The 23,460-nt window shown below is 42.0% G+C and overlaps 1 protein-coding gene across 1 annotated transcript in view; it reads right to left on the reverse strand.

Moving 5' to 3' along the window:
* The window catches only part of COL22A1 (collagen type XXII alpha 1 chain), a gene marked incomplete at both ends in the record, with an annotated part of 204,329 nt that overhangs the window by 30,636 nt on the left and 150,233 nt on the right, over positions 1 to 23,460 (reverse strand). The window contains 10 exons of the mRNA XM_080611527.1: positions 5,654 to 5,707; positions 6,619 to 6,654; positions 10,682 to 10,759; positions 13,899 to 13,943; positions 14,452 to 14,556; positions 16,102 to 16,155; positions 18,507 to 18,560; positions 20,550 to 20,603; positions 22,079 to 22,132; positions 22,645 to 22,698. Of these exons, the coding sequence (XP_080467653.1) occupies positions 5,654 to 5,707; positions 6,619 to 6,654; positions 10,682 to 10,759; positions 13,899 to 13,943; positions 14,452 to 14,556; positions 16,102 to 16,155; positions 18,507 to 18,560; positions 20,550 to 20,603; positions 22,079 to 22,132; positions 22,645 to 22,698 (588 nt within the window). The remainder of the gene's footprint in view (positions 1 to 5,653; positions 5,708 to 6,618; positions 6,655 to 10,681; positions 10,760 to 13,898; positions 13,944 to 14,451; positions 14,557 to 16,101; positions 16,156 to 18,506; positions 18,561 to 20,549; positions 20,604 to 22,078; positions 22,133 to 22,644; positions 22,699 to 23,460) is intronic.

The following is a 23,460-nucleotide window of genomic DNA, read 5'->3' on the forward strand; positions in this document are numbered from 1 at the left end:
CAAAAATAATGCATGGCACTGAAAAGAAATACTGCTGATGTGATGAGGGAACATGCACGGATCCAAATAACAAGTGCTGGAAGGCTCATAAGGTTTGAACACTTTCAGGAGCTAGCAGCCAACAGTGGCTGGCATGATGTAGAATATCCAATGAGTGGTACAGCAAACCAGTGCAGGAAAAAGATGTTAGGAGTGAGGAGGTATAATGTTATATATAATAATAATATTAATAAATATATAATATTTATAATATTATATAATTATATTATATATTATATATTATATATAATAAATATATATTTATTTTATATATTTATTATATTTATAATATATATAATTATATATATTATATATTATAATTATATAATATAATTATATAATGATAATAATAAATATAATATTATAGTTCTGCAAAATGTGACATACAGGAATGGTCTCTAACTGGGGACTGATGGAAGCTGTGCAGATGACATGCTGAAAATTAAGGCTTAGGTAAGTGATGTATGCGAAAATCAAAGAAAGCATATAAGGAAACCAGTCATACAGGCTTATAGTGGGGTGGTTCTATTACAAGACTGAAAATAAAAGCTTGAAATGCAATAGCTAAAATAGGTTGCAAATCCCAGGAATAAAAAGCCACTAGGGGATTTAATAAACGTGCTCTAGTTTGAGGCGTATGTATCCTAAAACAAACACAAAGGCTTCTTGGAACTATCCTCACTATATGGCAAGATCAATGTCAGAACGGAAATCTCTGCTTTTCAGCTCTTATGGCAGTAATTATGCATCCACAAAGTTTTTGTAATTATGAAAATAAATGTAGGTGAAGATTAACTTCTTGGTAACACTGGAACTCAGCTATAAATAATTAACATAATTAAAAAGTTATTAATTAAATTCTTATGTTAATTAAAATGATCATAATCAAAATGCAGAAAAAGCCTATTAAATTTGTGCTCTCGCTGCTAATAGTAGGACAGGAGAATGTCTCCGTCAGATTGTTTTCTAATCTATGGGAATTAAATAGGTATGTTGAACAGAACCATTTTATCTCCCAGCAGACAGAAAGGGTAGAATGGATTCTTCCCCAAAAACGTGTAGTGTAAGCTCAAGACCAGAGAGCGTCTGCCCCTTTAGAGGTACCTTTTTCAATGCAACAAGGGAAAACAAGGAGGAAGCCATAAATAAGAACATACAGGGACACAAACCTGACTGACAAATAAGGGAGGCAGTGATGGGAACCAAAGCTGGATAGTCACACTAATTGATGAAGACATCTGAGAGTGTGAGGAGGTTTAATCCAGCAAGGTTACCTGATCCAAGATGTTCTCATTTTGGAAACTAAGGGAAAAGGAAGAAATCAGAAACAAAATACACCAAGACAGAGACCTAACAAGAAATAAACCTTGCAACTCACACTAATTGGATGGGCTATCAAGAAACCACAGTGTGCACTTCCAGGAAGATCAAGCCGGACCTAGCAAGTGGTAAGATTGTAAACCAGGGGGCTCCTGAACTGGGAGGGGGTGCAGGAATTGACAGAGATGTGGAAATGCATGAGGGGACATGCATGCGAAAAGGAAGCAGTGAGGAACAAGCAGGGGAGTAGACAGGCAAGGGTATAAAAGGGGCTGTGTAAATATGTTATGGAATCACAGAATCATAGAATCAGTTAGGCTGGAAAAAAATTTCAAGCTTATCATGTCCACCCACTGCCCCAGGACAGTCAAGACCACCACTAAACTGTGTCACTGAAGGCCTCATCTGCATGGTTTTTGAACACATCTAGGGACAGTGATTCCACCACTGCCCTGGGAAGCCTGTTCCAAGACCTCATTACCCTCTCTGTCTGTAAAAGGGGCTGGTCAGTGCAATTGTCTGGCTGAGCCCTCCGCCTGATCACTATGATCCTGTTGTACCTTCTTATTAATCCTTTCTTAACTATCTTTTAGCATAATGTGTATGTACGTGTGCTGCAAGGACTAAGTGAGACTTGCATATTCATATTACTGAAAACTGGTGCCAGCTACTGCAGTCAAACTAGGATCCTGGCTCCCCAGCCTGTCTGTCAGCTACTGGAGTGACTGCAGTGGTCTTCACCCTACAGCCACTGGGGTGGGAATGGTGCTCCTTCCCAAAACCATATACCAGAGACCAGCATGAGCAAGGCCAGTGAGGGGCTCCATGTGGGTGGCTGGCGTGGGACCACAAGTGACCTGGTGTCAGCCAGGATAGGGCAGGTGTCTGTATCGTCCCCAGTCCTGTTGTGTGTGCATTGCAGAGGATGTGTATTCATCAGCAAAGTTTCAGCTAGACCAGCTGGCAAGGAGGGGATCTGTAACTCAGTAAATGAGATTGGCCAATGTCTCTGAAAGAACGTGCTTAAGGTTACACTTTTTTAATACTTGATGAAGGAACACTGCCAGCTTAAAATGCAATTTGGATTTCTTTTGTTCTTCCCAAAAGCAAGTGCAAGCCATAGAATCATAGAATAGTTAGGGTTGGAAAGGACCTTAAGATCATCTTTGTGCTATTTGAAGTAATTAGGGGCATGAAAGTAGGCACAATATGTAGTAGCCCTGAAATGGAACTGGTTAGTCTTATTATAGGGGAAAAGAAAGACCACAAAAAAGCCTACAGAAAATACTTTTCAGGCTTTAAAAATTAGAGTTTTAGTTAACCAGAGGAAAAAAGAAAAATCAAATTCAAGGATAAGCCAATGTGTACCAGCTTTGTTCCAAAAGAAGAGAATCTGTAGGGATTTATGGACATAGTGAACTTTAGAGTCACAGAATCATAGAATGGTTTGGGTTGGAAAGAACCTTAAGATCATCCAGTTCCAAACCCCTCCCATGGGCAGGAACGCCTCACTCTAAACCATGTCACCCAAGGCTCTGCCCAAAATGGCCTTGAACACTGCCAAGGATGGGGCATTCACAACTTCTTTGGGTGGCCTGTTCCAACGCCTCAGCAACCTCACAGTAAAGAACTTCTTCCTTATATCTAACCCGAACTTACCCTGTTTAAGTTTAATCCCATTACCCCTTGTTCTATCGCTACAGCCCCTACAATCTGAATAAACACCAAACCTTTTGCTAAGAGGAATGGAACAAAACCAAACCAGCACAACTGCACTGTGCACATGGACAAGGATTTTCAAACCCTAACTTTTAATAAAATGAAGCACCGCCCTGAGAACTCCTGATGTTTGATTGAATTTGATGTTTCAAAAGGTGATCCTGGTCAGTGCTATTGCAAACAATACGGCACATGCTTTTAGAGCATGAGAAAGAAGCTAGAATGGAGTCATGTGTAAAACCTGATCTATTCACTTACGGGAGGTAATTCTGGCCAAAGCTATTGCAAAAGAAGTACTGACTTTTCCACCTCCCCAAATATAACTGTAAATCTGATTTGCAGTATCAGGGAATACAACAACCTATAGCAGACAGTTTTAAGAGTATCTGGTGAGTCCGCAACTGGAAAAAATAGGGCAGAGAATAACCTAATGTATGTAAATGTGATTTAAAATAATTATTCAGTCCCACTAAAAAATAAAATGGAATATAGTTGCAAAGGCTACAGCAAAAAATAAGACACCAAGGCAAGTAATAGAAGCTATTACCACTGAATGTCTTGGGAGTTGCATGGTAAATTCATATTAGCAATTCAAATTGAAGCTTTCCTGATGACATACTGTTTAAATACAACAGACTACAAAAAATGGGCATGCTTCAAAGAATACAGGAACACTACATTGATACACAAGAGTGCAAAAGCAGAACAAAAAATCCTTTGTACTAGTCATAAATGAAAGTGGAGATCAAGAAACTGCAAATGCACGATCTTGTCAAAGTAGGTATCCCTGCTGTTACATCAAGGAATGTTGGAATGTGCCCTGTAGCTGCATTTACGCTTCCTGAAATGCAGGTAGAATTGCTTAACAGGCTATCAGTCAGGATACAGAGAGCTCCTAAAGGCCATATTGAGTGCAATTAAAACAGATGGCGTAATAAAGGATGCGTTTTATCAGTGCCATAAGGAATGGTTCTGTTTGGGTAATTTCTGCAGGGAAAGGGAGAGATGTAAAGACTGTAATACTGCTTCTTCAAGAGCTGACCAGCTAATGCTGATCTGAGTAGAGCCAGAAAGAGACTCACAAAAGCTGGCTCTGTCACTCTTCTCACACAATACAGTTGTACTAAACCCATCTATTGCAGCTTCTATTTAAAATGGCTTTATTGAAAATATCAGACATCTGAGACAAAGTAAGGAAATCTAGAGGCAGTCAGCAGGACACAATCAATCCTGTACCTGTGGCTGCTTAGGGACACAGGGTGAAGCAAAGAACCATTTCTGCTATCACAGTCTCTGAAGGAATACTCTGGCCATAATAATTTTTATTGTGATAAAGTAAGTGGGAAGAAAACTAGGTCTTCTTCTCCAGACATTGCAGGATGAAAGACTATCCATCCCATAGGAAAGTATACCCTTTAAGGCAGCTGATGTACATCATTGAAGCAACACTAGGGCTCAAAATCACTTTCCATAGACTTCATGAAAACTGGTACCATTTCAGACACAGAATCAGAGAGTCATAGAATGGTTTGGGTTGGAAAGGACTTGAAGATCATCCAGTTCCAAGGCCCCTGCCATGGGCAGGGATGCCTTACACTAGATTATGTCACCCAAGGCTCTGCCCAACCTGGCCTTGAACATTGCCAGGGATAGAGCATTTATCACTTCTTTGGGCAACCTGTGCCAGTGCCTCACCACCCTCACAGTAAAGAACTTCTTTATATCCAACCTGAACTTTTCCTGTTCGTTTGTACCCATTACCCCTTGTAATGATGTGTTATGATACATGACAGCATCATAAAGCAGCTCTGAGAAAAACTACAAAAGCTCACTGCCCCATTCCCACAGCGATCCCTCAACAGGCACAAATCCAAAGAGCAAGCCTTTCAAACTCTTCAGAGCCTCCTTGCTGGCTTTAATCTAGGACTGGTTTCCACATCATAGAGCTGGCTCACCAGCAGAGTTTAAAACCCTCCTTTTTCTGATTCCACACTGCGACAAAACCAGGCAGCGAGACGGGTCAGCTTTCCAGCTGGGAACCTGCCACGTTTCTCTATATCCCTCAGCTCCATGACTCACCCACTGAGATGGCACAAGTGAGAACAATGCACCAAGAGGTTAAAATGTCAGTTCTCATGCACAGTAGCAGCAGTAAAATGAACTCACATGGAGTTTTTTAACAGCTGTGGCCCAGTTCATAGAAATATTATAGGTTACTTATCTCAGCAGCTTCTAAGAAGTTCCTAGACAGCTTAAATATCATCCTTTCCCAGTGTGGGATTGTTCCCCAGTGTACGCTGCCAAGTCCCATCTCTAGTGTCATTTAAAAGTGGTTCACTGGTAAAGTTCACCACTTTCCTTGAGAAAATCCTCCTTAGCCTAACTGCTTTTCCCCTGACATCCTAACTTGTAAGAGCAACACTTCTGTGAATCATCTCCCTTGGACCATCCTAGTAACACTCAATGGCTGCAGTTGAGTAGGAGCGCAATTTTTAGGGAAATTAGATTTTCTAATTAGAAATTAGATTTGAGCATTGTCAGATTTCTTGAGCACTTACACTTTTAGTTTACTTACATCCTGGCCAGGAGGCCCCTGTGGTCCAGGGATACCAGGTACACCGCGAGGACCCTTGTAGGGAGAGAACAGACAAACCCAGTAAGGACAGCAGTAGTTATGAGGTGCTTCTTAGATGAAGGCAAGAAATCCTCAACACAATAGTTAATGGGAAAAAAAATTAACCAGCAATTAAAACTACTAAGAGAGAGTTTAAGGAAAAAAGATAGAAATCCCATGTTCTACTGCCACAGCATCAGTCACTTTTGTGCCTCAGAGGACTTCACCGCATCACTAAGTCAAGCCTCACATACCTTGATTGGAAAGGTAATAATGACTCTTTATAGGAGGCAAGTTTATGAACAGGAAGAAAAAATGACTGAGCATAGGTCTGCAGAGGAGAAAGGTCCTGCTCCTCAGTGTCATAGCACAGTGGCTAGGACTGGCTGTCATGCTGGAGATTCATGCCAGTGTGTACGGAGACCATAGTACACATTTATTTGTTTCACACCAATGGATTGCCGGATTGCCGCACTGTAAAACTGCACATTGACGAGCTAACTGTGTTTGTGAATTGCAGAGGTTTAAGTAAGAAAAGTGCTTAAAAATGGTTTATTTTAAATCTTTTAAGCCTTGACTATAAGCTATAGCAGAGTACCTTGACTTATGCTCCTTAAAATACTTTTTTGAATCAAGGGTTAAACTTGTTTTTTCTTTTGTAGGACTTTTGTAGGACTATTATAGGCAAAGAAAAGTTGTCACCATGCCAAGAGTCCCAGTCAGCTCTTTCTCACAACTCAATATAGCAGACAAGTAGTTGCTAATGCATAAGAGAAGTCCTTTTAAGGGTCAGGCACCCTGCGACCCTTCCATCCTTGGGCAAGGAGAAACTAACCATGCCTTCATCAAATAACTGATAGAAATGCAATTAGTGGGGTTGTCCCCTCCCCATAAAATCTGGGTGTAGTTAGAAAGACATACTGTACCAATGACCCTTTGTCTCCTGGAGGTCCCACTGGACCCTGCAAACAGAAAAGACACAGCAATCAAAACACTGCAAATGCTGATGAGGCTGGGTCCTGAATCATCAACATAAAATTGGAGAAGAAAGGGTGAGGAAAGAGAGAAAGTCTGGCAGGCTGCTCACACAGACATTGTTGGGGTGTAGAATACTCACAGCAGGATGTTTAGAGGAATCTCAAAGGCAGAGTGACAAAGAAAGAGAGAAACAGGGACCAGAGGGGTCAGCTGTATGATAACATGGTACTTGCCTGCCTGAGCCCTGTACTACATCGCTGCAGACAGAATACCTGAAGTTGGAAGGGACCCATAAGGATCATTGAGTCCAACTCCCTGTTCCTTGCAGGACTGCCTAAATCTAAACCATACGACAAAGAGCATTATTCAGATGGTCCTTGAACTCTGACAGGCTTGGTGCTGTGACCACTTCCCTAGGGAGCCTGTTCCTGTGACTGGTTGCCCTTTCAGCAAACAACCTTTTCCCAATGTCTAATCTGAACTTCCCCTGATGGAGCTTCATTTGGTTTTCTCATGTCCTATGGCTGATCACCAGACAGAGGAGATCAGCACCTCCTACACTACCCTCCTTGACGCCTGGGAAACCCCACTGGTGACTGGCCACCAGCCTGATGTAACCCCATTTACTATATTCACATTAAATCCTGTTTGTAACATGCTTGAGCATGGCTGAGATCAGGACTCTGAGTCTGAGTCGTTGAATCTTAGTGGGCCTGAAACCACATGAGCTGGTAAGGACGAGAGGTCTGGGTGTCAGCAACTGGGGGACATTAGGATGCAGAGGCCTGAGTACTGGGAAAAGTAGGTGTCCAGGACCAGCTGCTGGAAAGATCCACTTTTCATTTATATATCCCAACAGTGGCCTTCAAACCTCATCAGCCAGAGAGAAGAGGGATTGAGGCATTCTTGATCATGTTTCTGAGAGTGCTGTTTAGGTTTATGTGAGTGTTCATAAAGCATTGTCCTCTGCTTTGCTCTGAGCAGCTGCACATGTATGTGTGTGCATTGCATGTGCATATGTCCATTGGCAATACATGCTTAGCAGCACTACTGACTGGACCTGAGGACATAGAACCACAGCACCTTCACATCTGTCAGGCTGGAACAGGACAGTTCCCCCAGGTCCTGAAGACCACTGTAGTCTGCTACCTCTAACAAAAGGAAAAGCATCCCACAGGACCTTTGTGCCCTTTAAATAAGGTCAAAGTAGGGAGTGCAGTGGATCTGCATATGTTGTTTGTTTGGGGATGTGATTTAAGAAGATGCAGCTGAGTGGAGTGAGCCACTAGAAGGCATCACTTCTATAGGAACAACACAGAAGTGATGGAATATCCATATCCAGCATGGATACAAGTCAAATACACCCAAAAAAGCTTGACCTCAGATCTCTGGGGCTGTGTTTGAATAAATTGTCTCACACCAAGACTTCTCAACCTTTGGTTTCTATTTCAGGCACATTAATTCACTAATCCTCATACAGTCGTCCATGCAAGAAACCTTAATGCTCTGCTTAAGCAAAGACTAAATACATAATTCTGAACCCATAGAAATATGAACAGGGCAAGGCAGAACAACAGCAAAACCTTTTACTTATGCAGCACACACCTCCATTAGGCAGCTTCAGCATAAGCATGTGAATTCACCCCATTTCTCTTCTTCTGGTTCAGATGGGAAGAACACACTCTGCTAATACCCAGTTCATGGCTCAGTGTTATGCAACTGAATACTTTAGCAGACAAAGTAAGAAAATCATCATCTATATGTACCTTCTGTGCAGGAGCAAAGCCCAAGAGGAGTTAAAGGGCACAGGAGGAAATAAGGCGAGAACTCTAATTAAAAAGAGTTGCTGCCTCTCAGCTCTGAAGCTGAAAGTATTACACACACAATGTTTCCACATTGCTAAAAAGGGTATAGGCTGACACCTTTAATTCAGTATGTGATATGCACTGAAGCAGCTCCACTGACTTTACTCCTTTCTTTCTATGGGACTCAGTCTTTGTGAAATCTTGATGTATTCAAGGTTATGCAATGTTTTTCAGATTCCAGAGTCTTTGCACTGGAGCTGAGGTTATGATGAATCTACAGTGGAGAAAACTATCATAATCGTTGTTGAAAAATGCAGTTAGGGAAGCACATTAAATAAATACAGACAAATCTATCAGGAATAGAATCATAGAGTCATAGAATAGTTAAGGTTGGAAAGGACCTTAAGATCATCCAGTTCCAACCCCCCTGCCATGGGCAGGGACACCTCACACTAAACCATGTCACCCAAGGCCTCATCCAACCTGGCCTTGAACACTGCCAAGGATGGAGCATTCACAACTTCCCTGGACAACCCATACCAGTGCCTCACCACCCTCACAGGAAAGAATTTCTTCCTTAGATCCAATCTAAACTTCCCCTGTTTAAGTTTGAACCCATTACCCCTTGTCCTGTCACTACAGTCCCTGATGAAGAGTCCATCCCCAGCATCTTTATAGGCCACCTTCAGATACTGGAAGGCTGCTATGAGGTCTCCACGCAGCCTTCTCTTCTCCAGGCTGAACAGCCCCAACTTTCTCAGCCTCTCTTCATACAGGAGGTGCGATATGGAGGTGGCTACTTATCCTAAGAGTGGTCAGATAATGATGACTCACAAAAAGGGTGACCTTCTGGTGTGAGACAAGCAATATCTATATTTGGGATCAAATTCTTAGTCATTTATGTTCTTAAATAAGCAGATGCTAAGGCCCTAATGAAGAATAACTTTGTCATCTAGTGTACATCAGGATGCAGAAGTGAACTCATCTACCCCTGCACTGAATGTAAAAATACAGTAATTAAAAACTACACACAGGCTAGTGACTTTCAAACAAGCCAGATACTCATTTGCTAATCTCTTTTTAATATTAATGACTGAACATTAAGAAATGCAAGAACATCACTATTCCTTAGATAAATCATAGCAAATAGCACTCAGCAAATCTTTAGTCATTGGTAACTGTGAGGACCATGAAGGCCATGACAGAGTCATAACGCAAAACATGACTGACCCTGTCTGCCTTACTTTGTATAGTATTCAGCTTGGTAAAAGCAAATATGAGGTGGAAACCTTGCTAGATTTGTCAACCAGGATTACACAGCAATATGACATCATTTAAAGGTAATTTCCTGTACTAATTGGGAAACTTGTATCTAGATAACCAGAGCATGAAAACATTGACTGTGATTGGTACAGTACCATGGTGTGTACAAGGCGTTGCAAAAGAATGCAGGGTCTCAGATATTACCCAACAGTTACAGCTAGGAATAAAGTTTGACTCCTCCTAAACATCTCACTTGCAAATTCAGAGCACATCTGGAGGTCTCTGAGCAAGGCTGCAGTCAGAGCACTCCCAAACCCCCCTCATCTCAAAAGGAGTTGTACGTGACAAGTACCGAAGTGATCAAAGCCCAGCAATATGAAAATCCAAACTTTCCATAGCAGACTCCCAGATAGAGGGACCAGAGATGAGGCTAGATCTGGATGTTTTGGGAGAAATTATGGGGACCCTGGCTCTCTTGGAATGCAGCAATTTAAGCAACCTGATCTTGTTTTTCCCCATCAGTGCTGGCTATGTCACTGATGTGGGCATGTGTGTCACACTCATCCCTTCTAATAAGGTGACAGTAAGGTTCCATCTGCCCAGTAGACCAGACCTGCTGGCTCAGCCCAGATCCCAGCTCACATCCACAGCCAATGTGTCAAGATGACACAGAAAAGTCAGGAGTAACAGACAGTGATATCAATTGCTCCTATAGCACTTTTCTGCCTCTCAACTAAAAATGAACTCGTCAAGAGCTCTCACAACAGACGTGTAGACATCTGAGCCACAAATGGTAGCTTCTTGACTAGTTTGCGGTTTTCATCTTCAGAGGGTGAAATGTCCAACATGCCCTTGGCACAGCTGAGCACAAGCAATATGTTCCCAAGATGGTAATAGGTAAGTTTTTGCCTTGATGCAGATTGCAGCAGGACCTGCTACTTACAGGGGGTCCGGCCAGCCCGATTCCTGGTGCACCTCTGTCTCCTGGCTGTCCAGGGAGGCCAGGAGGTCCCCTGTCACCCTGAAACAAAGAAAGAAGTTAAGGGCTTTGTGCACTGTTGGGAACACTTAGAACCATAGAATAGTTTGGTGGTGGAAGGGACCTTCAAAGCTCATCCTGTCCAACCCCCCTGCAATGAGCAGCGACATCTTCATCTAGATCAGGTTGCCCAGAACCACATCCAGCCTGGCCTTGAATGTCTTCAGGGATGGTGCATCCACCTCTTCTCTGGGCAACCTGTGCCAGTGCTTTACTACCACCATTGTAAAGAATTTTTCATTACATATAGCCTGAATCTCCCCTCTTTTAGTTTAAAACCATCCCCCCTCATCCTATCACAACAGACACTGCTAAAAGTTCTCTCCCCATATTCCTTATAGGCCTATTTTAAGTACTGAAATGCAGTCAGGTTCTGCAACAAACATAACACTGATACATCCTGACCTGATCCTGCCCACAGAGGAACCATATTAGGCAGCAGAAGCATGGGGATATGGTGACAGATAGCATGTGACCGTTACTGTCACATCATGCCAAGAAAATTGCCCCCTTCCTTTACAGACCTCCAGACCACCTCTGTGAGCACTCAGACAATGTCAGTGTGTGCCACATCACATAACAGAGTGGGAACACAACCTCTACAAGTATGAGGCACTGGAATGGGCTGCCAAGGGAAGTTGTGAATGCTCCATCCCTGGCGGTGTTCAAGGCCAGGTTGGACAGAGCCTTGGGTGCCATGGTTTAGTGTGAGGTGTCCCTGCCCACGGCAGGTGGGTTAGAACTGGATGATCTCAAGGTCCTTTCCAACCCAAACCATTCTATGGTTCTATTATTTTATTTTCATAGAATTTTAGTGCATAACATCCAATTTCCAGCATTTCCCTCTGCCTGTGGAGTATTAGGCACCCTCCTCAGGTCGGGGAAATGCTAAGTACTGTAATGTGCTTTTCTTTCTGTCTTTCTATGGTAGATGGCTAACCTGCAAACATTGCTTAACACAGATTATTTAGAATAATGGAATCAAGGGTTGGAATAGACCTTTAAGATCATCAAGTCCAACCTTTACTCCAGGACTGCCAAGTCCACCATGTCACTAAGGGCCACATCTACATGCCTTTTAAATGTATTTAAGGACAGTGAGTACACCACTGCCCTGGGCAGCCTGTTCCAATGCCTGATCACCCTTTTGAGGAAGAAGTTTTCTCTAATCTCCAGTCTAAACCTCCCCTGGTGCAGCTTGAGGTTGTTTCCTCATGTCCTATCACTTGTTACTGAACCCCACCTCACTACAACCTCCTTTCAGGCAGTTGTAGAGAGCAATAAGATCCTCCATGAGCCTTCTTTTGTCCAGACTAAACCCCCCAGGTCCCTCAGCCGTTCCCCATCACACTGTGCTTCAGGCCCTGCACCAGCTCCATTGCCTTCTTTGGACCAGCTCCAGCACCTCAATACCTCTCTTGTACTTCAGGTGTGGCCTCACCAGTGCCAAAAATTTATCCATAGAAGTAAGAATTAGGAATGTTCAGTTACATCTCAATGTTCTTCTTTTTTTTACCAACATAGGCCTGCCCACAGACATATATGATCAATTCTGGGGGTGAAAAAATTAGTCTGCGCTTCAACCATTGTCTCCAGAGGACTATGCTGCAAAAGGAGAGACCTCCTTTCTAGAAAGCAGAATTTCCAATAGTAAAACCAGCAGAGCACAGAAAACTACTTGGCACTGTTTAATGGACATTGTAGTTGAAGGACTAAGAGAGAATTCAGCTGTAAGACTTAAATTTGAAGTCTGTTCTCTTGTAATCAAGTAGGATTTTTGTGGACTATATTGCAGTTGTGAGATTTGGTCTCATGTTGGCAGCAGATTTATAACAATGAATCTTATTCATGTTATTTATTGCTTTGCTGTTTACAATTATATAGAAGCATGATAGAAAAATCATTACCCATGGATTCTGCCCACTCAAAGTTCAGTCTGTAATACCTCCCATTTTTTAACTTTTCTTTATTTCTTCTTAAACTACTCTTACATTACAAAGAAACAATGCTGCAAGGAGGGTGAAAGAAAACGTATTCTGATTAGTTCAAACACTCCAGCAGATCTTTTAGCTCTATTTTATAGAAGAACATAATTTCAATACAAAAAGTTCAATAGCATTTCCCCATGCACAATTAAGATTCTTTCCATCTTGTATTGATATTGAATAGGGTATTTCATGAGGTTTTTTTAAGTGGGTTTTTTCTGACTTTTATGTTAATTCTCAGCCTATTATTGTGTGTGTTCTGAATTCTCAAAAGATATCTACAACTGACTACAATGCATTTATACAGTATGCAGCAAAATGAAAGCATTTCATAGCAGTCTGGTTATTTCAAATATACAGGATCAAGACAGATCTAATCTCCTACTGCAATATTCCTATTAATATCATTTATAGAATCAGTTTCTACATCCCATTCTTCTTCCAGTCCAGACGAGGACACAGTCATTTCAAAGAGGAGAATTTCTAACATGTCTGATTGAAGGTTCAAGCAGAAACCAGATACTCCCAGAAGCAAAGGTTTTCGCTGTTCTATTCCTTTCTTTATTTGCTGTATACTTATAAGGGAATAAAGATCACTTTCAGCTGAAGAAATTAGTGTCATTAACATCATCAGCTATGTAGTCTTTGCCTTAACTACAAAACATGAGAGCAATCCAGGACTATCTGGTCCCACTGGAAAACAATTCACATCTTCCTTGGAGAGAGATGAGTGCTATGGAGGAGTGCTCTTTGTGGAGCTGACAAGCAGTCTCAAGAGTAGATCATCCTTTAGCTACACAATGTCTCTCTAGCTGTGTGGATTAGAGGTCTCCAGTCACAGTTTCCCTTAAAAAGTGTGCATTGAGCCCTTAGTCTGTGTTGAATCCATAGAATGCTGGAAGGATTTTTAAATGTGGATAGTGAACACAGCTAATTCATATATTAATCATCTTACATCTACATTAATAAAGAAATCTTTAATAAAGAAAGGAACTTCCTAAATGCTGGAAGTGCACTTTTGAGTGGCAGCTTCACAAACTCTTATTTTCCAGTGAAAACCAGACATGTTTTCACCATATTTTTTTCTCCAGTTCCAGCAATTGAGAGAGCCAGTCCACAATAAAATCCATGCTCACCTTATGTCCAAAGGGTCCTGGCAAGCCTGGAGGACCTCTTTGCCCCTAAAGTGACAGAGCCAAAACCAGACAACAGTTACCATGCAGCCAAATAGGAGCCTGGACTTTGACACAGTCAAGGCAAAAAGCATACCCCCCCCATCTCATACTGTCCTGGTGATATTTTACTGATAACATGTAAGCAAATTAAGTATTATGTTAACTGGGCTAGAATTAAACAATTTTGGGGAACTGCCTATCAAGCTAGTCTTTACTGGTCCCAAAGACAACAGCTGCTCCTTGTGGAGGTCTCCATTTTCAACGGCCACCATAGCATACTGAAGGGGGTTTAACGTTCAGAAATACAGCTTTAATTCTTTCTGCCGTTTTGGATGTAGCTTTGCCATCTGTAGCGTTTTTGCACAGCCAGGCCCTTTGTATCTTCGGGTAGACAGCCTGTGATGACGTGTGACAATGCGACCTAACTCTATCACAAATCCACTGTTCTGCAGGAATCATGCTTATCTATTGCATATTGAGGTACTCAAGCACAAAGCTTGCCAGCAGCACTTACCTGTTCTCCATCTTTACCCTTACCAGGCAAACCTGGCTCTCCAGCACGCCCTGGCTCACCAGCTGGCCCAGGTAAACCCATTTTTCCTTCTTTTCCAGGATCACCCTATAGAAGACAATCCAGCAAAACTCTTAGTAGCATGCATAAATCATTCAGGTCTTTCATTGGGACTGAAATATACATGTTTTTCAAGCCTTCTCATCTGAATTTTTCTTGGATTCATAGGAAAGCCCGTTTTACAGGAAGCCTTTTCCTTCAGTAATCTCAAGGCATGAGTAGTTTTCCTTAAGGAAAGTAAAAGGAGACTTCAAAATGCTTGGGGAGCCACCTATATGTGACAGTGTGCTTCCCCCCACCACAAAGCAGGGTTATATCCTATAACCCTGCTTAAATGATAACCGTCAATGGCAATTGTAAGGGATGCACCCAGCTGAAAGTGGAGAGAGACAACAACACAACAGCCAAGGGCTAATTTGAACAATGCACCCACCTAACCAAGTGCTGGACAATGTCTGACTCCAGCCAAATTTGGAATAAACTAACATCTGAAATTGATAGGCAAATATGACAATCATCTTACTCTATAGACAGAATTCATTGAGCTTTCCTGCATAGCACCGGCCTGCATGCCAGGATCTCAACCTGAGTAGGGACGCGTCTCAAGGTTGCTCCTCTGAGGAGTTATGGATGCAAGAGGGTCCTTCCTGAACCTCATAACTCAGTGGCAAGGTCTCCCTGACAGTTTTGTCTGACACTGCCCTCTATGCAGTAAATAAACTTGTCATCAAATCTTGTTAAACCACCGTCACATTTACCACTGAACTTTGTTAACTCGCTGCCTTATATCAGTAAAATATATTGTTACTTCTCTCAGGTGAGCGAAGAGCATGACTCCATCCACCACAGTATATGAGAGAGCCTTTGGTCCACACATGACCCTGAGGTAGATCTCAGTAATCTGGAAGATGATTTGACTTTATGGGCTGGGATTCATCCTCTTTTAAACTCCTTAAGTATGCATTATGGGGCGATATTTCTGATTAATCATTCCTATACCAGCAAACAAGGGTCAGGACACCAGCATGCTGGGCTCTGCAACATATAACTAAATGACAAACCCCTGACCTCAGGAAGCTCATTGTCTAGCTATGAGATGGAAGATAACAGTTAGGCAAGGCAGGCAAAAGATAAGCAAGGATGCATTCAAAAGTTAAGCTAATGATCCAGTTACAACAGCTTATCAGGAAAGCAGAAATCTCAGTTTCCTAACCATGAAAGCCAGTTTTTCTTCCAGCTTCGGGTTTACAGTGATGAATAGGAGATACTTAAATCACCAAACCCCTGCTCCTATCAGGCCATGAAAACAGCAGAAGATCACCATTACAAAATGTGCGGCAGTGGCTTCACTATATCCAGCTGCATCTCAGTGGTTGTATTAAGTAAATTATAAAGCTGCAGCAGGATGAAAACTTTATAGCATGTGGAATAGAGGAGGTCAGACAAGATGATCTAACGAGCCCATGTGGCTTAACCAACCACTAACATAATTTCACAGTGCAGACTGCTTCTCTCACAGGCTATTTAAAATCATAGAATCATAGGATAATGCCCAAGAAACAAAGCAAGAAATTAATGGAAGAATAAACTCACCTTTTCCCCTTTTTCTCCTTCTTTTCCTGGTAGCCCAGGGTGTCCAGGCACACCCTGGAGAGAAAAGAACTTTAAAGCTTAAAACTTTCTTTTTAGGCAGTGTTTGATGCTATAGCAACTGGATTGACCTGTGGAGTTAGTACGCTCTATCTCAAGGATTAATATCAGTTTTACATTTCTCAGTACAGGCAACCTGTAATCCAGAGAACACCACAGAAAAGCTGTGTACCAAGTCCTTAAAGAAGGGTTGTTTTGTTTGGGTCTTTTTAATATAAAAAGGAGCTGAAAAGCAAAGGCAGAAATTGAGCTAATCCCAGATTTATGCATTCTTCTTCTACCTATATTTTTTCACTCCACAAAATCCTCAGTAGCTCCTAATCCATTACCAACAAACTCCCAATCAAAACCTCCGTATCAAAACATCAGTATCATTACCGACAAACTCCCAATCAAAACCTCTGTATCAGAGATGCCCAAAGGCTCACAGTAGTGTTTTTCTTATGGTTACTGCTTTCCAAAACTGTACATTGGAAAACAGCTATTTCATTTTACCTCTATTTCAGTTTTTTATCCTTTTCACAGCGTGGCAAATCTCAAAGGATCTTTTGTCAAAATATAGATGATGTAGAGCTCTAAATTAAATCCTGTAACTTCTTAACTCACCAAAACACAGTATGGAGTGGTACTCCATTTTAAGATGTGAAATGGTGTCCTGGCACCAGTGCAATTGGATTGACCTTCTGTAATGCATGGGACCCCAGCTGAGAGCTGATTCCCACTCATGGCTGAGAGACATAACAAAGCATGGGTTTTGTCACAATGTTTTCAGCAGAGTATATATGTCTATGTTCCTTGTGACAACAGTGAGATCATGAGACACTCTATGGCCCCACGAGGAAACAACTACAGAGCTGACATAAAGCCGGTTGTTTTTCTAAGGGTATAAAAGCAGGACACTCTTGTAGCTGATTCCGAGGGCTCACCTATGTGTGGATGCACCACACAGGAACTTTCCCAGTCGCCTGAGACTCCTGGCATCAGGTGCAATGGGGCTTCCTAGCTGGAATTGTAGACCTGGATGATGATTCAGTGGTGACTGGTGATGTATTTCTTCTTAACCTCTGTTCTTCCTACACAGTAATGATTTGATGCATTGCTAATTTCCCTCTGTATTTTACTGATGCATATATCTGATTTGCTTTATTGTACTTACTTACTATATATAAATATATACCCTACTTTCTTTAGCGTGTTTGTTTGCTTTAGTGTGTTAGTATGCTTGGTTCAATAAACTATGCATGTTATACAGCTAGTGTATGGCAGCTTTTTTGCATACCCTGCCTGTCAGCAGAACACCTTCTCAGGATGGATGCAATAACTATTTTCCTTTCTTTACCAGTAAAGATTATTTCCAGCTATATTAGCTTTTATAGATACCATATTGGGATCAATGGTATAGAAGTTTGCTTAAATGAATATGAAATTGAAACTGTCTTCACTTTCAATATCATCTTTCAGTTTGAAATTTAATCACTACGTGAATACAATTAAAGTTATCTTAACAATTAGTAGAAAGGGAATTTAAGATTTCTTGGATTGCCCAGGCAGTAAACTCTGCCTCAAAGAGCCCTTTGTGCCAAACCATTGTGCCTGAATACATTAGAAGAAGATGGGGCCTAACTGCTGTTTTTCACTTACTCGCATGTAAATAAAGAAAAACCCCAGGTACTAGAAAGAAAATTACACCGGTGAACGGCGAGTAGATTAGTCCAAAGATTTTTTTGCAGACATGAAAAGCTCTAGCAACTTAGCAATGATGACGAACACTTACTGAGGTAAGGACATCGTATCGATTTCAAGGCTTTGATTGCAGGACCAAATACTTACATGCTTTCATAATAAAAATGGGTGTTTACCATGCAATTTTTATATCAAGAAGTCACGTTTTTAAAAGGAAAGGAAAAATGAAAATGAGGCAAAGGAAACAAACACAAGACAATAAATAGTGCAACTTTTCTCTTGAAGAGCTGGCAGCAAAAATCACTTTTAACCCTTTGGTGAGGAATGAAGCAGTTCCATGCCTCCCACTTGTTACGCAGAATCACAGAATCAGCTAGGTTGGAAAAGACCTTTAAGATCATGAAGTCCAACCATTATCCCAAGACTGCCAAGACCACCACTAAAGCATATCACGGGGGGGCCTCATCTACACAAATGAGTATGAGAATATGTTTCATGGATACACCATTCCCAGGTGTCTCATTTCAATTTAACCATAAAAAAAATGTGTAATGAAACACAGCCTTTTGAACCTGATAAAAAACCCTGTGGAAGGGAAAACTAAATATACTTGATAAAGAAATAAGGGCACAGATGGGAAAACAAATACACTGATACATACGTACCACATTTCCTGGTAAGCCTCTTGGACCTGGGGGTCCTGCTGGTCCAGTTACACCCTGTGTTAAGAAAATGAAGTGCATGTGCATGTGTGATTCACAGCTTGTACCATCAGAGAATCATAGAATCACAGAATGCTTTGGGTTGGAAAGGACTTTAAGACCATCCAGTTCCAACCTTTTGCCATGGGTAGCGACATAGGAACAAGATGTTCCACTGGAGTTTATGTTAGACAAGGTGCTGCACAAGCACAAAGCAAACCACAGCATTTTTGTGAAATACCTTGTGCTGTAAAGCAGCATAAAACAATGCAAAATGGATGAGGACTCTCTTTGGGAGCTTAAAATTACCTTCCATCAAAATAAATCCTAAACCTAGCCAGAAGGAAGAGAAGTCTGGTCCTGAAACATCAGAAGAATGGACGAAAGTATGTTGATTTAGCATTAAAACATAAATCTAGGTCAACAAAATATGCTTTGTTGACAATTCTACCTTTTCCTACTCTAGGGAACAATACCTGAAAACACTCATTTACACTAAATAGATGAACAGCACAAACCATTCAGAGTGCTATAGTTCAGAATTGCAGGGCTTTTCCGCCTGCAAGTGACAGAGAAATCCCATGTGTGTCTCCAAGAATGCATGGGGGACAGGAGAGAACTTATTTTTGGGGATTTATGTCCCCATATAGATGCACATTTGGGGTTACCAGGCTATATTTAGGCATTTCCCTCTATACTTGACCATGTAAGTTAAAGATACATGACAAACTACCTCTGCAGTTGTTTGTCACCCTTCAGTGAACAGGGTTCACCTCTCATCACAGCTTTGCAAGCAAAAGAGTTTCTACTAGGATACCTAATCCATTCAGAGCTAAACCAGACAATCTAAAATGATCTGCACCAGCAAACTGAAACAATCTGACTTGGAGTACAGAGAAATCCTTCTACTAGAAGAGCTGGGCAGCAGTATATTGCAGAAGGATAAGGCAAACAGTTGGGAGATGATGAAAACCTTCCACAGCTCATCTCTTCACATACTGAATGTCTATCTTTCGCTTTTGGCTCACTAAAAGACAATTAAAGGTTTCCTTATTTCTTTGTTACTTACTGTCACATTCTTAATAGAAACATTTGAAGAAGGAGCAGTCTCTGAAAGGATGTGCCTGCACGTACCTGCATTTCCATATCATCAGCATCCTCTGAGCCATCAGTTTACACAAAGAAATAAAACCAATGGTCAGTTTTAGTGGAAGGGGGACTAAGAAGTCCTTCAGCCAAGAGTGAAAGGGAGCTGGAGCGGGGCAATGCAGAGCTTAGGGTCAGAGCACTGCTAAAGACAATGTCTTAAAAAGCCCAAGAAAGAAAGCCATGAACAAAAAGGTGGAAGAAGAGATTTCCGTGTTCTAGGGTGCTTCATTTGTGTTTCCTATTCCTCCTTCTCCCAGAATCATCCTCTCTCTCCATCATTATTTCAAATACTTCTTCAGTCTCTTTCTCTGCTTGCAAAGAAAGTATGCGGCCTTTTATTCAGCTGCAAAGGGCTTAGAAGCTCTTAAAACAGGACTTTGCTGCTCTTTAGCACACAGTCAGACAATAGAAGCACTCCCTACAATGCATGCCTCAAAAAGCACTATGAGATGATTCCTCTGGTGATGGGTCTGTGTTAAAGAAAGCAGAACTGACTCAGAAGCCTAAAACCAGCCATGGTCAAAACCCAAGTCAGGCTGCTGCTGAGAAGAGAGCTCCCTGCACCAGCTGGCTGCCTGGGCTTGTCTGATACCCCAGTGCTCTGCAGGCACCTCACCCTGGGCATCTTGTAAGAGAAGGAAATACTTGGCCAACAGAAGATTCACAGTTTAGAGCTTGACTGACCAGGGCATCGATCTGTTTGGTGCAGCTGCGCCTGTTTGCCCACAAGCAGTGACTCTTCCAGCTGCAGCTTAGGATGTGCCACGTGCCCAAGCAGCCGGGGACTGTGGATCTGCAATGTATTGACTTCAATGTCCCTTCAGGTGTATCATGTCAGGGAAAGATGCAGTTACTTACAGTCTCTCCAGGGGCTCCGGCTTCTCCTCGGGCTCCTTTCTGCCCCTTTGTGCCCTGTGTGGAAACAAGAGAGATAGAAGCTGATTAGAGATGGGACAGAACTGCCTGCCAGATGAAAACAATGTGCAGTAGGCAATGGTTTTCATTAATCAATTCACAGAATTTAACAGCTGAGGAAATGGTTCCCAGTCCTGTGTGCAGAGAGAAAATGAAACATAAAAATAAACCCCTGAGACATAAGAAGAATTGCTAATGACTGATCAGCTCGGAGGCTGTTTCACAGCATGGGATGCTGACACTTGCAGGCATTCATCTGGGTGAGACTGTTTCCTATCCTCAGGCCTATCAGCGATTTCATTTCCAGCTCAACTCTGATGGTCTCCCTTCACAAAGACAGTTTTGCCTGCAGTTCTCAAATATAAACAACAACTATTTGGAAATGGTCAAAATAGATCCCAGTGCAGAGGGTTTGTTCTAGTCCTAGGGACCGTGTAGCTCTTTCTTCAGGATTTTGGCAGGACAGATGAATAGCAAATGTTAGTTAAAACTTGCATAGTATTACTGTTTTTTTCCATAATGCTAAGACTTCTGCTAACATGTTTAAGCTGTTGATGCCAAAGCAATGGCTAATTATATGGCTTGGGCCATCATATATGTATATATGCTCATAGCAGCCTTCCAGTATCTGAAGGGGGCCTATAAGGCCTATAAAGCCTCCATGCTGGAGAGGGACTCTTCATTAGGGACTGTACTGATAGGACAAAGGGTGGCAGGTTAAAACTTATGTAGGGGAAGTTTGGATTGGATATAAGGAAGAAGTTCTTGACTGTAAGGGTGGTGAGGCACTGGAATGGGTTGCCCAGGGAACTTGTGAATGCTCCATCCTTGGCAGTGTTCAAGGCCAGGTTGGACGGAGCCTTGGGTGACATGGTTTTGTGTGAGGTGTCCCTGACCATGGCAGGGGGTTGGAACTGGATGATCTTAAGGTCCTTTCCAACCCTAACTATTCTATGTGGTGGCAGAGCAAACACCTACCCATGGTGACATGAAAATGTACTTCAGTGATAACTGGAAATATGTGCAAGGCAAGAAGTTCTCAGAAGATAACTGAGACTATAAAACCATTTCACATGAGCCATGATGCATTCAAGTGCATTCAAGGTCTAATGGGCTGGTGTTGAGTCTGGATGGTCTGCAATTTTTTTGGTAATGTGCTGCAGTAACTTATCTGAGACCTGTGGTTTGGTGGAATCAATACAAAGATACAGTCTTGAAGAGTACCAAAGCTGCAAGGAATCTCTCAGGCAATACTGATCATGCTACAGAGATGTCATGTGTCGACCTTGATTTTCCTCATGTTGTCCTGATGTCCAGCATAAGTAAATACAGAAGTCCTTGAATTTACAACAATGAAGAAGGAGAAATGAGCTGTTGGTGTATGGGGGAAGAACTATTTACAGTGATACAGACCTTGAAGGCACCCCTCTCTGATCATGTCAAAGATTTTCTTCAAGGCTGGACCCTCTTACCTCTGCTCCTGCAGGTCCTGGGGCACCTTTTTCACCTGGGATCCCGGGTAATCCCTGAAAAAACAGAGGAAGGAAGCTGAAGGAACTGAAGGAAGCTGCTCCTTTCTTCTGAGCAGAAGGAGATGTCTCTCCTTCCTCCCACTGAGAGAAGGAAGGGTGGTTTTCACAAAGGCTGTGACTGCACAGCAATGTTTCTCCTGGGGACTCAATCCAGAACAAAAGAATATGGAATACAAATGGAGTAGCCAAATGCTGGACCACATCACTGAAACCCCTTAATAAATCCTGTACATCCTTACTGACACCCAGGCTCTGCCTATCAAGCCCCACAGTCCTCTTTTCTAAGCTACTAAGGTCCAAAGCTATAAATGAGGTGCTTGCATTCATGTACTCATGTAGCTTTCTCTACAGTGAGTATAAAGCCAAGCACGACTGTGGCCTGATGAGAGAAGCATTCCAGCTATGGAAGGAGCATGTCCCACCCTCTCCCTCCAAAACGGGGAACTTTTATGCTCTCTCCTTGCTGAAGTTCAAAGCCAACTGAGGAAACACTTGTCTGTGCTTACAGGTTCTCCGCTCGTTCCTCGATCTCCTTTGTCCCCTTTTGGTCCAGGTTCACCCTGATATAAAACAGTAAGAGAGAAATAAAAGGCTATTTCCATGGCTAGAAGTCACACTAGTCACGTGTGGTAAGAGGGCTCTTTCAATCAGTTATCCATTTCTGACTTAGAGGAGCTTCTTCAGAGGACTTTGAGGTCAATGAATCAAAACTGGTATCACGCACTAAGAAGTGGAGATAACTGCCTAGACTTTTTGGGTTGTTATGCAGTAATTTGAAAAGAGAACACTTTTCCCTCATGGAGAACAGTAGTTAAAGAATTTACCATTCCAAAATGTAACCAATTCAGCTCCAGTGTATTGAAAGGCCAGATAAGATGTCCAATAGCTAAAGCACCAGGGCCACTGCACCACATCTGTGTAGGACCACAGACCTAATGTTATCCTGCAACTGGAGAAACAATCTGTATAGACAGTTCCCTATTCCACCTGTAAGAGAGAGGTGTTCAGGGTCTCATTTTAAGCACTTCCAGAGAGGTGCACTATGTAGTTTTTTATGATCTCTAGTTCTGTCAATATCTCCATACATCCATGCCACTTCTGCTCCCTCCTTCAATGTCAATACCTTGTTTCATGCAAAACCATCACTGACTAATAGGTTTCATTTATTCCTGTTCTTCCTCCTTACAGTAAATCAAAGATGCTTCCCGACAGTTCACCAGCTTTGTTCTGAGCTCTAGAAAAAATAATCAATAATTCTATATTTCTGCTTTTTATAAACTGAAAAGGAACAGCACACACCTGTGGAACCAGCTGGAATGAAC

This window comes from Psittacula echo (genome assembly GCF_963264785.1).
Source record: "Psittacula echo genome assembly, chromosome: 2".
NCBI classification, from domain to species: Eukaryota; Metazoa; Chordata; class Aves; order Psittaciformes; family Psittacidae; genus Psittacula; species Psittacula echo.